The sequence below is a fragment of the Eurosta solidaginis genome, chromosome 1, assembly GCF_040869045.1.
Source record: "Eurosta solidaginis isolate ZX-2024a chromosome 1, ASM4086904v1, whole genome shotgun sequence".
In the NCBI taxonomy this organism is placed as follows: domain Eukaryota; kingdom Metazoa; phylum Arthropoda; class Insecta; order Diptera; family Tephritidae; genus Eurosta; species Eurosta solidaginis.
This window is the reverse complement of record NC_090319.1, coordinates 372,899,315-372,912,769: the sequence shown is the minus strand read 5'-3', so window position 1 is coordinate 372,912,769 and position 13,455 is coordinate 372,899,315. Positions and strand designations below refer to the sequence as shown.

Sequence of the window (13,455 nt, the reverse complement as noted above, 5' to 3'; positions counted from 1 at the left end):
GATTACACTGGTTTACAGCCAAAATGTACCAGAGACGCCATTATGAAATTCCTATGTAAAATCACCCCCTGATTTCGAAAATCAAGTTTATTTTTAATTCTATGGTAACGTTTTCGAGATATTTACGAATAACGGTTTTTCCAAAAAAAAAAAATTGGGTCCACTTAATCATATATATCTCAAGAATGAATTGAGCAAATACAAAACGATTTGAAGCTTTTAAAATACAATAGAATTTTCTATAAAGTGTTCATAAAACACTTTTGCTAGGCCCTGCAGATTCAAAGATAACGAACAATCATTACGGGTTTTTTCCCTATTTTTGTAAAAATATAAAAAAAACTTGTACTTTGTGAGGAAGGATCCCGACAACTTTTTACTTCTTTGGAGTTTTGTTAAATCATATTTATCTCAAGAACGAACTGAGCAACTCCAAGACGGTTTGAGGTTTTGAAATGTGATAAAATTTAGTTTTCTATAAACTGTACATTCGACACTGCAGATTCAAAGATAACGAACTATCATTACGGATTTTTTCCATTTTTTTGTAAAAATATAAAAAAATTTGTGTTTTGCGAGGAAGGATCTCGAAAACTTTTAATTTTTTTGCAGATTTGTTTTTTTTTTTCTCTAAGCTCTGTTTTAGTACAAAAAAATAAGCTTTCATTCAATAAAATCGATGGACTAATACAAAAGTTATAAACATTCATGTAAATATTCCCATTTAATACTTAAGTACCCAACTGGTATATATGTGTTAGTATTCGTATATCAGTTAGTTAGTTTTTGCAGATTTTTTTTGTTTTCTCTTGTTTTAATATTTTTACAAAAAAAATAGAAAAAAACCGTAATGATTGTTCGTTATCTTCGAATCTGCAGGGTGTAGCAAAAAGTGCTGTATGCACAGTTTATAGAAAATAAAATTTTATTACATTTCAAAAGCTTCAAACCGTCTTGGAATTGCTCAATTCGTTCTTGAGATATATATGATTAAGTGGACCAAATTTTTTTTTTTTGGGAATAACCCCTTATTCGTAAATATCTCAAAAACGTTACCATAGAATTAAAAATAACCTTGATTTTCGAAATCAGGGGGTGATTTTACATAGGAGTTTCATAATGGCGTCTCTGGTGCAGCAAAAAAATTGGATTTTGTGATCCAGTGTTATCAACATTTCACCCTCTCTTTTGCTAACTAATGTGCAGGTGCAGGTGTATAGTTGTTGCTAATTTTGTATTTTGCATATTTTATTGTAGTTTTCCGATTTCTAGTAGACAAAATAGGAATTGGAAAAAGTTGAAACCTTTTTTTGGACGACACTGCGAACACTACAGCACACAAAGCTTACAGCTACTCCTCCACCCGCGTTAAACCGAAAAAAATTTAATTCGATTTTGCTGCAATTCAATTTTTTACATACTTAAATTTAGCTCGTATAAATACTCGTGCTGGGCACTTAATCAATCACAAAACAATTTCAACTTTCAAACGGTGTGTGCTGTGTGTGATCAAACCACAATAAAATTAATTTTATTTATTTTATAATAACAATTAATAAAAAAAACAGATTTTGCTGTGCTGCAACAAAAACTAAACTAATTAAAAATATAAAAAAATGTGTTCGAAATATCTGTGTGCTGTACTCATCGCTTCCTTCGCCTGCAGTGTTCTAGCCCTACCCTCACAGCAACAGCTGGATGAAAGTGAAAAGGATGTCATTGGTTTGATCAATAGAATAGACAGCGCCGACACGTTGCCTCTATTTGGTGGTTTGCGCGTTGAACGTACAGAAACAGGTCGTCAATTTGGTGGCTCTGTTATGGCTGTTGAATCGGTCGAAGATCGTGTAGAACGCTATTTGGCTACACACGAATTGAACATTGGCCTGAACGGTGATGATGAGGAGGCTGACAGTGAATATGCCGGTCGTGCCATGGAGGGTAAGCAAAGCGAAGTTATAAAAAATTATGTTCGAAAAAGCCAAAATGGGATGAAAAAAGTGAAATAGTTGAGATTTTGATGAAAGATTTCTGTTAAAATATACATTTTTTTTAAGGGAAGGACGTATTTTGAAATTTTCAACCCAAATCAGATCTTCGAATGGGTTTTCACAAGAAAACTTTAAATAAAAATTTCCAAATTTTCGTAAACCTTCCCTGAATATTAAAGGGTTTTTGAGATTAACTTGCATAGCTTAAGTTACAAATTCATTACAGATTTTTCTTAAATTACCGAAATTGAAAAGAAGAAGAATTGAAGTGATGAAATTTTTTCATATTTCATATATCTTTATTAAGTCAAATGATAACAACCTTACTGACTAGATTACATGTTAACTTAGTACTAGTTAAACAATTTTAAAGTGAGAAATGCTACAAGACCTTCCAGAAGAGGTGCGAATCTAAAGTATGTAATTCGAACGCAGAATTTCAACGCGGAATGTAGTGTGAAAGCGGAGAGCTCTGTTAGGGGCATTGAAAGTCAACTGCCCAAGTAGTTCTGAACAGTCAATGGCACCGGATATCATGTCAAAAATAAACATTACATGCATACATCTAGCATTTTAGGGTAGCAGGAAATTACCAAAATGTAAAGGCTGAAGAGCAAATCGTATGAACTTGCGCTGAATTCTTTCAGTTCTTAAAGAGTGTGAAGAGTAAACCGGATTCCAGATGACTGAAGCATACTCTAGCTATTAACGCAATAAGACATTTTATAGGATTTTCCTGGTATTTGGGTTTGCCAAATCACTGCCGAGGAGCGACCCCGCTTTGAACAACTTTTTTTTTTTAATTTTCGATGTTGCTTTGACCACTAGTTGAACCCACGATCTTCGGTGTGTTAGGCGAATCAGGCTGCCGCACCACGGCGGCCGCCAATGTAAACACATACTATTACAAAAAAAAATTGCGTTTGTATTCGAAGCTCTGTCGGCGTTGTGGTCATCAAAATTTAAACTAGTCTTCTAGTGTGACCAGAATTTCATGAATTTTTTAGAACATATATATCCGTTATACATTGATGCAACTCCTCTCAAACCAGTTTACATATTTTGTTTTACAATCCGATAAAAAAAAAATAGCCTCATATTATGATTATAATTAAATATATGTATGTATGCGTCTCTCGCAAATAGCTCAAAGGCCTCGGTGACATAAATCGAATGCTAAAAAAAATAATTTAAAAACCGTTAGAAATAAATGTCGCCTAAGTACCAACACAAGCTCAATACGATACTAATATTTGCACCATCTCGCATTTGCTGAACTTTAGCATCACCTTAATTGAGAAATAAATCTTACGGTACATTTACATTATATAACTTGACGTTAGTGCAATCCAGAATTCCAACATTACTATAAAACATAAAGCCACATGAACATACATGCACACATTGATTAGCTAGAAAATAGAACATACATATGTAAGCCTTGTGTACCCCAATGAAAAGTTCCATTAATGCTTGCGCATCGCTTATGTATATATTTATATGCTATGAATTTAGTGCGTCAAGACTCACATTAATTTCATGCCTTACTAGCATGGCGGAACCACCATGGTTACTAGTAAGTCTATCATTCCATACCCGCAACTAATATTGTTTCTAGGAAATTATTTTGTAATACTAAGATAGAAGATTCATAACATAGTAGTAAGACGATTTAAAGAAAATGGTTGAGCAAACTTACATATTTGGAGAGATCGGTTATGTTATCATAAGAAATAACGTAAACTACGGGGACGGTGAGAACTTTGTGAAAGAAAAAATATTTCGCAGCATTTTACTGCCTAAAACTAGGATTTATATCTCAGAGAAGGCCACACTATCGGTATAAAAAAATAAATTTTTACAATAAATAAATACAAAGCATGATATACAACCGAAGAGAATTTAGGTCGAGCTTCTTTTCTAACTTGCGTCGTGCATCTTTTAAAATTTTCCAACAAATTGGCGAGACAGGACCTACATGTTTTACGCCGGCTTCGAACGGCATCTGCAAGGCAGATAAATTATCACTGAGACATGACAAATATAAACTCGAAGTGTTTGCCAAATTATTGAAGAGGGCCGGCCCCGGTTAGAAAGACTGTTTCTAATTGAAAATCTTTTTTCCAAATGTTCGATATTGTTTTGCCCGGGATCTGAGCTCAGGGTCTTCGTTAAGGTCGACGGAGCATGCTACCATCTACCACCACACCACGGCGGCCGCCACTCTAACCTAAATATATTTTTTTAACTTATATTGTGTAGGGTAAACTGGGGCAGCTGTAACTGTGGATCACCATTGGCTTTGCCCTTTTCTACGCTGTAAAAAGGAAAATGGAAATATTTATATTGCGAATAGTAAATTATTCACTTAACCTTATAAAGTTGAATACTCATCCGTGAGGTTTTGGTTGATCTTACCTCTTCCTATTTAATTTTGGGGATCTGGCATGTAAGAGACTTAGTCTTGAATGATCCAATTTAAATAAACTTCAATTAACTCTAACAACTTCGTAAATTCTCATATATGACCCAGCAACAGTCAATGTTGTCCTTTTGTGCGGGTACCTTTAACAAAGTGGGTTTTCTCAAAATAGTGCTAAATTAAATGTCCTGAGACCACTTATGAAAAAAATTCCATAAATATTTAAAAACTCAATTATCGCCAAAAACTAAAGCAACATTGTTTTTTAACATACTTCAATAGGGTTTCGGGAAATATTGTTAAAAAACAAAAGCTTTCAAAGGTACCCCACTTTACCCTAAAAGTAAACATTTCAACAAAGATTTGCCACGCCTTCAAAGTTTCCAAAACTCTGTTAAGCTCGTGCCCTGCACTTACCAGGCTAAGGCTCCAACTATTAGGCGTGATACAGCTGTCAGATCTAGAAGCAGCAAGTGGCTTAAGTCCTAGGAAGCTTCTAGTATTTGCCAAGAGGTCGGAGTTATTTTATAACATAGGTCCTGGTTTTTGATAGGATTTTTTCAGTTTGGTCGTTAAAACAAACCTATGGTAACACTATGGACTCAATCAGTCTATGTGAGGTCGTCATGGACCGGCCAATTCAACCTAACCTAACCTGTTAAGCTTTGATTTTGTAATTGTCCTAAGTCTGCTCTTCTTTGAACCAGTTCGGTCTTTAATCTAACGATTCTGTATTTTACTGCTGGGTATTTAATGTAATATCGATATGAGCAAAAATAATACAATCGATATACTTTTTTCTTGCTGCACAAATGGCATTAACCTGGAAAAAAATTATTTGTAAGCGTGTTTGTGTATCTGCCGCCTATGCAAATAAGCACAAAGACCTCAGAAATGTAAAGAACATAGAACAATGAAAAAATACCGTTCTCTGTGGTGCAACATAGTAGGCATATTTTACATGTTGTGATACTCAGGCCAACCCTTTCGTTCTGTTTTCATTTTTATCTTCACTCAACTAAAATATCTACAACATACGACAAAGACGTTAGTTTTGCTTTATCAATAAACTAAAGAAGCTTTTCGATAAGCAAATACAAGCAAAAGCAAATAAATTCAAATATTACTTTGTATACAAAAAAATTTGCATATTATCATTTATTTGTTGGTTAGTTAAACATTTTGTAGTTATAATTGGTTTAAGCACGAAACAACAAGCCCTCATCATAGTAAAATGTGATCCTTTTATCCTTTAGAACGTCCTCTACCAATAAGGCCTTTTGTAATATTGATAGCCCTTATAACCAGGGTCCCATTTTAATAGCTATTTTATTTTTTTATTTTTTTGAGTCCGTATAAAAAAAGTTTCCAAGGTGAAAGTTTGCGGGCTCCCGGGCATTTTTATGACGTATTAGTTTTCACTTTTTATTTTTCGGACTTTTTCATCAACAAGTAAAAACCGACTTTTATTTTATAAGCCCAAATATAAATAATTTTTTACCAATCGATTTTCCGGAATATCATGATTTGAAATCTGTAGGCACACTTCAAAATTTGTGTTATCAAATTTGTGATCGAAAAACCATAATCAACTCTCATAGTACTACTGCACTTATACTTTTCCAAAGTAAGCTTGCACCTGCTTTTTCGTTTAAGGTTTGATCCAATTGGGATATTGGCATGAAATCTGATTCTCCGCTTTCTGTTAAATCAAGATGTATTCTATATGAAACAAATAAGGAAAGCTAAGTTGGGGTGTAACCGAACATTACATACTCAGCTGAGTGCTTAGCTGCGTTGGTTTCGTAGAGTGTCGTAGATGGTTTATAAGTGGTTTTTAATTCCATATCACATATGTTTGGGAAATATCGGCCAAATTGTTGACCAAGGGTGACATTTTGGGAAAGATTTTCCTTCATCCTTTGTCAAATAACAGAAAATCTCCATGTAGGAAAATGAATCTAGGGTAACCCTGGAATGTGTTTGTATGTCATGGGTATCAAATGAAAGGTGTTAATGAGTATTTTAAAAGGCAGCGGACGTCTTCGTGTTTGTACATATGGGTATCAAATTAAAGGAATTAATGAAGGTCTTAAAAGGGAGGGGCCCTTAGTTGTATATGTGAAGGCGTTTTCTTCTACTTAATATGGTAAGTGTCAAACCCATTTTACAAAGACTTTTCTAAGTTATATAATAAAGTAATATTTTGCGTCAAAACGCAATCCAATCACCATGTCTCATCCCTTTTTTCGTAGTTGGTATAGAATTATGGCATTTTTTCATTTTTTGTAATTTTCGATATCGAAAAAGTGGGCGTGGTCCTGGTCGGATTTCGCCTATTTTTAATACCAAGATAAAGTGAGTTCACATAAGCACGTGAATTAAGTTTAGTAAAGATATGTCGATTTTTGCTCAAGTTATCGTGTTAACGCCAAGCAGAGGAACAGGCGGTCGACTGTGTATAAAAAATGGGCGTGGCTTTAACCGATTTCGCCCATTTTTACAGAAAACAGATATCGCCATAGAAGCTATACCCTTACCAAATTTCACAATGAATGGTAAATTTTTGTTCGACTAATGGCATTAAAAGTATTCTAGACAAATTAAATGAAAAAGGGCGGAGCCACGCCCATTTTGAAATTTTCCTTTATTTTTGTATTTTGTTTCACCACATCATTATTGGGGTTGAATGTTGACATAATTTACTTATATACTGTAAACATATTCAATTTTTTAATAAAATCTGACTTTTAACATTTTTTTTTAAAAGTGGGCGTGTTCGTCATCCGATGTTACTAATTAAACTCAGCGTGCTTTGCACACAGAGTATATTAACTTTGATTGGATAACGGTTGGTTGTACAGGTATAAAGGAATCGAGATAGATATAGACTTCCATATATCAAAATCATCAGTATCGAAAAAAAATTTGAGCCGTGTCCGTCCGTCCGTCCGTCCGTCTGCCGTTAACACGAAAACTTGAGTAAATTTTTAGCTATCTTGATGAAATTCGGTACGTAGCTTCCTGGGCTTTCATCTCAAATCGCTATTTAAAATGAACGATATCGGACTATAACCACGCCCACTTTTTCGATATCGAAAATTTCGAAAAACCAAAAAAATGCGATAATTCATTACCAAAGACGGATAAAGCGATGAAATTTGGTCGGTGAGTTGATTTTATGCCGCAGAATAGTAATATTTTGGACAATGGGCGTGGCACCGCCCACTTTTAAAAGAAGGAAGTTTAAAAATTTAGCAAGCTGTAATTTGGCAGTCGTTGAAGATATCACTATGAAATTTTTCAGGAACGTGTTGTAGTAACTATATATGTAAATGCTAAATAAAAATTAGCAAAATCGGGCGTGTTCTTCGCCCACTTTAAAAAAAAAAAAAACGTTTTCTAAGTCAAATTTTAACAAAAAAATTGAATATCTTTACAGTATATAAGTAGATTATGTCAACATTCAACTCCAGCAATGATATGGTGCACCAAAATACAAAAATAAAAGAAAATTTCAAAATGGGCGTGGCTCTGCCCTTTTCATTTTATTTGTCTAGAATACTTTTAACGCCATAAGTCAAACAAAACTTTACGAATCCTTGTGAAATTTGGTACGGGTATAGATTCTATCACGGTAACTGTTTTCTGTGAAAATGGGCGAAATCGGTTGAAGCCATGCCCAGTTTTTATACACAGTCGACCGTCTGTCCTTCCGCTCGGCCGTTAACACGATAACTTGAGGAAAAATCGATACATCTTTACTAAACTTAGTTCATGTTCTTATCTGAACTCACTTTATCTTGGTATAAAAAATGCCCGAAATCCAACTATGACCACGCCCACTTTTTCGAAATCAAAAAATGAAAAAAATGCTATAATTATATACCAAATACGAAAAAAGGGATGAAACATGGTGATTGGATTGTTTTTTTGACGCAAAAAATAACTTTAGAAAAAACTTTGTAAAATGGGTGTGACACCTACCATATTAAATAGAAGGAAATGCTAAAGTTCTGCAGGGCGAAATCAAAAGCCCTTGGAATCTTGGTACTGTTCGACATGGTGATTTTTCCTTATTTTATCTCCAAAGCTCTCAGCTGAGTATGTAATGTTCGGTTACACCCGAACTTAGCCTTCGTTACTTGTTTTTATTTAGAATGCATATAGTAATAGGTGTAACGTTCCTGACAAATTTCATCATAATATCTTCAACGACTGCCAAATTACAGCTTGCAAAAATTTTAAAAGTGGGCGGTCCCACTCCCATTGCCCAAAATTTTACTAATTTTCTTTTCTGTGTCATAAGATCAACTCACCTAACAAGTTTCATCGCTTTAACCATCTTTGGTAATTAATTATCGCACTTTTTCGGTTTTTCGAAATTTTCGATATCGAAAAAAGGGGCGTGGTTACAGTACGATTTCTTTCATTTTAAATAGCGATCTGAGATGAGTGCCCAGGAACTTACATACCAAAGTTCATTAAGATACTTCAAACTTTACTCAAGTTATCGTGTTTACGGACGGACGGACGGACGGACATGGCTAAATGAATTTCTTTTTCGCCCAGATATATAGAAGTCTATATCTATCTCGATTAGTTTATGCCATTACTGGGTACCGTTATGCGAACAAAAGAATATACTCTGTGAGCTCCGCTCACTTGGATAAGCCGTTCCATAGTTAGATCCGGTCCCATATTTTAATTCTCTCCTTAAAAAATAATAGTCCGGATTTAGTAATTTATTTCGGACCGAATTAAAATAAGAAACCGAAAATAATTGTTTCTGAAGGAATTTTATTATACACGAAATAACAGTTTGGGTCTCTGCTTATAACAACAAACGCTCACGGTTCGAATGTTCTATGTCAATAATGCAGTCAGTAGTTGTAGGATACATACGCTCATTGTGTATATTGTCAACTTAAGCTCACTTCAATAAATGGGGTAGAAAAGCTGTTAGCAAAAACTCTCATCCATTAAAGGATTTTTATGTTGGTGTTGAGCAGTTTGCCTTCATGTTTGGTCTTTATTCTCAAATTGAACTCTAATTACTTAGAAGGACAAATTACTTATGGTAATTGATTTACAAATACACATCTTTTTCAGAGGAAGTAAAAATTATTGTAGCTCAGATATTCGAAGAGATTTAGGCTGAACTTCGCTATCCGTTTGTGTAGTGACACTTTTAATTTTTCTATACATATTGGTAGGTGCCTCAGTGTTCACCACAAACCCGAACAGCAGCTGCGAGTCAGATGGTTTTTCCAAGAAGTTTTTCGTAGCAGAAATATTATGAAAAGTTTTTCCAAATCACTGTTGTGGTGCGATTCTTTGTAGAAAATTTTCTTTTCTAAAGTATTTGGACGTTACTTTTCCCGGTATTATAGACCCGCACTTCTAGCTTGTTTCTACCGGAACCCGGCTCTGGTCTCTTTTACTAAACTAGGTAATTTTCTGGAACAAATTATCTTAAGAACTCTTTCTTCTTCGAACTGGTAACTTTTGCAAATGCGTTATTTTTCCTATACCGGTAACTATTTTCAAACGGGACACATCTTGCAATCCGGTTTCGTTTTTTCAAGCCGGTTATTTTTTTCAAGCCGAGTTTTTTTTTGGTTACTTTTTTAAAACGGTTACTTTCTTAAACCGATCACTTTTTTCAAATCAGTTACTATTTTCGAGCCGGCTACTATTTTCAAACCGGTTTCTTTTATTTCTTTTATGAAACGGTGTACTTCTTTCAAACCGGTTACTTTTTTAAAACAAGTTATTTTATTCAGACTGGTACTGTTTTCAAACGTGGTTATTTTTTGTAAACCGGCTACTTTTTTCAAACCGACTACTTTTTTCAAAACCGTTAATTTTTTCAAAGCGGCTACTTTTTTCAAACCGTTTTCATTTTTCGAACCGGTTACTTTTTTCAAAACGGAAACTTTTTTCCAACCGGTTAATTTTTCAAACTGATTTCATTTTTCTAACCAATTACTTTTTTTAAACCGGTAAATTTATCAAACCGGCCACTTTTCTCAAACCGATTACATTTTTCGAATCGGTTACTTTCTTCAAAAGAACAACTTTTTTCGAACCGGCTACTTTTTTCAAACCGGCTACTTCTTGCAAACCGGCTACTTTTTGCAAACCGGCTTGTTTTTTCAAACCGGTTACTTTTTTTTCTTCTTTTCCATTCCCATTTTAACTCCTAATCCTCTCCCTTCACATACTGGTTTTCTCTCATCAGCATATTTATTTGTCTTCTCATTCAGCTTTTTAGCTCTCTCCTTCACTCAACCCATATTCCTCACCTTAGCCAACTCATTCTGCCTAAAGGGCCAATTAATGGTGAATTATAACCATAAAACCATAACCAGATAAAACAGCTGATCGAACCTACCTTATGGAAATCAATGTAATCGAATAATGGTGCCATACCATGGCGTTAGCCATAACCATACCATAGCCAACCAATTGGTTTTTGGTTTCTCGCCATATCCATAACATAAAAATATTTGAGTTGGTGAATTTAGTAACTTTTTTTAGATTTTATTCATTGTTTTGGATACGTTATGACTAAGAGACTTATTTTTTGTGGAATATGTTTGTAATTTTTTGAGTTTTCTCAATTTTTATGAAATCTTCACGATTTTTAGGTTATGGCACCATTAATCAATCACATTGGAGATGGTTATGGATATGGGTATGGTTACGACTGTGGCGTTAGGGTTAAGGAAGTTTAATTGACCCTTAATGTCGTTACTCAAATTATCCCTTTCTGAGCATAACGGTCATCTGTGGAAAACAAAACTAACAAAGATAGTGGAAAATTTGTCTCATAAGCACAATTTTAAAATAATCTGCGTGCAAAATCAGATGTAAAAGTTACATAATATTTTCGCGTTTGAGTTTCAAAAAAAGTGAGCAAAATTATATATAACTTTTCCCATTCATTATACGCCTGCCAAGTGTAGGTGCATCCGTATTAACTTGCGGTCACAGACGCAACTCGAGGTAGAACTTTTAATCGTACATCACAATATATCTTAATCCTTACAAATTTGTAACGTAAAGACCAAGTTTGTTGGAAAGTTAAAGAATTTTTCGCTTTGCACAACAGTCATAAATTCTGTCTTTTCTTTAACCTTTACGCGGTCTGCGGGTCAAATTTGATACACTTGATTGACAACGGTTTCTTATAGAAAATAAGTGTGATTTGTAGTCTGAATAGATTCGGAAGTTGTTATGTTCATAATTGTGAACTGGCATTTAATACTATTTTAAAATTTAATATAAAAAAATTAATATAAACAAGTAAAGAAGGTTAAGTTCGGGTGTAACCGAACATTGCATACTCAGTTGAGAGCTATGGTGACAACATAAGGGAAAATAACCATGTAGCAAAATGAACCGAGGGAAACCCTGGAATGTGTTTGTATGACATGTATATCAAATGAAAGGCACTAAAGAGTATTTTATGAGGGAGTGGGCCATAGTTCTATAGGCGGACGCCATTTAGGGATATCGCCATAAAGGTGTATCAGGGTTGACTCTAGAATTGGTTTGCACGATATGGGTATCAAATGAAAGGTGTTAATGAGTATTTTAAAAGGGAGCCATCCTTAGTTCATTGGTGGACGCCGTTTCGAGATATCGCCATAAAGGTGGACCAGGGGTGACTCTAGAATGTGTTTGTACGATATGGGTATAAAATTAAAGGTATTAATGAGGGTTTTAAACGGGAGTGGTGGTGGTTGTATAGGTGGTCGCCTTTTCGAGATATCGCCATAAAGGTGGGCCAGGGGTAACTCTAGAATGCGTTTGTACAATATGGGTATCAAATGAAAGGTGTTAATGAGTATTTTAAAAGGGCGTGGGGCTTAGTTCTATAGGTGGACGCCTTTTCGAGATATCGCCATAAAGGTGGACCAGGGGTGACTCTAGAATATGTTTGTTCGATATTGGTATCAAATTCAAGGTATTAATGAGAATTTTAAAAGGGAGTGGTGGTAGTTGTAAATGTGAAAGCGTTTTCCAGATATCGACCAAAATGTGGACCAGGGTGACCCAGAACATCATCTGTTGGATACCACTAATTTATTTATATATGCAATACCTGCCAAGATTTCAAAGGTTTTTTATTTCGCACTGCAGAACTTTTTCATTTTCTTCTACTTAGTATGCTAGGTGTCACAACCAATTTACAAAGTTTTTTCTAAAGTTATATTTCGCGTCAATAAAACAATCCAATTACCATGTTTAATCCCTTTTTTCGTATGTGGTATAGAATTATGGCATTTTTTTCATTTTTCGTAATTTTCGATATCGAAAAAGTGGGCGTGGTCATAGTCGGATTTCGTTCATTTTTTGTACCAAGATAAAGTGAGCTCAGATAAGTACGTGAACTAAGTTCAGTAAAGATATGTCGATTTTTGCTCAAGTTATCGTTTTAAGGGCCATGCGGAAGGACAGACGGACGACTGTGTATAAAAACTGGGCGTGGCTTCAAACGATTTCGCCCATTTTCGCAGAAAACAGTTAACGCCATAAAATCTATGCCCCTACCAAATTTCAAAAGGATTGGTAAATGTTTGTTCGACTTATGGCATTAAAAGTATACTAGACAAATTAAATGAAAAAGGGCGGAGCCACGCCCATTTTGAAATTTTCTTTTATTTTTATATTCTCTGATTTTGCAAATTTTTATTAAGCATATATATAGTAATAGGAGTAACGTTCCTGCCAAATTTCATCATGATATCTTCAACGACTTCGAAATTACAGCTTGAAAAACTTTTAAATTACCTTCTTTTAAAAGTGGGCGGTGCCACGCCCATTGTCAAAAATTTTACTAATTTTCTATTCTGCGTCAAAAGTTCAACCTACCAAGTTTCATCGCTTTATCTGCCTTTGGTAATGAATTATCGCACTTTTTCGGTTTTTCGAAATTTTCGATATCGAAAAAGTGGGCGTGGTTATAGTCCGATATCGTTAATTTTAAATAGCGATGAGATGAGTGCTCAGGAACCTACATACCAAATTTCA

At 34.6% G+C, this 13,455-nt stretch overlaps 1 protein-coding gene across 1 annotated transcript in view; it reads left to right on the top strand.

Moving 5' to 3' along the window:
- The first annotated feature begins 1,316 nt into the window (after positions 1-1,316).
- Positions 1,317-13,455, top strand: part of Osi15 (DUF1676 domain-containing protein Osi15) — a 45,442-nt gene continuing 33,303 nt past the window's right edge. Inside the window, exon 1 of the mRNA XM_067768699.1 lies at positions 1,317-1,941. Coding sequence (XP_067624800.1) covers positions 1,617-1,941 — 325 coding nt within the window. The 5' untranslated portion in view covers positions 1,317-1,616. The remainder of the gene's footprint in view (positions 1,942-13,455) is intronic.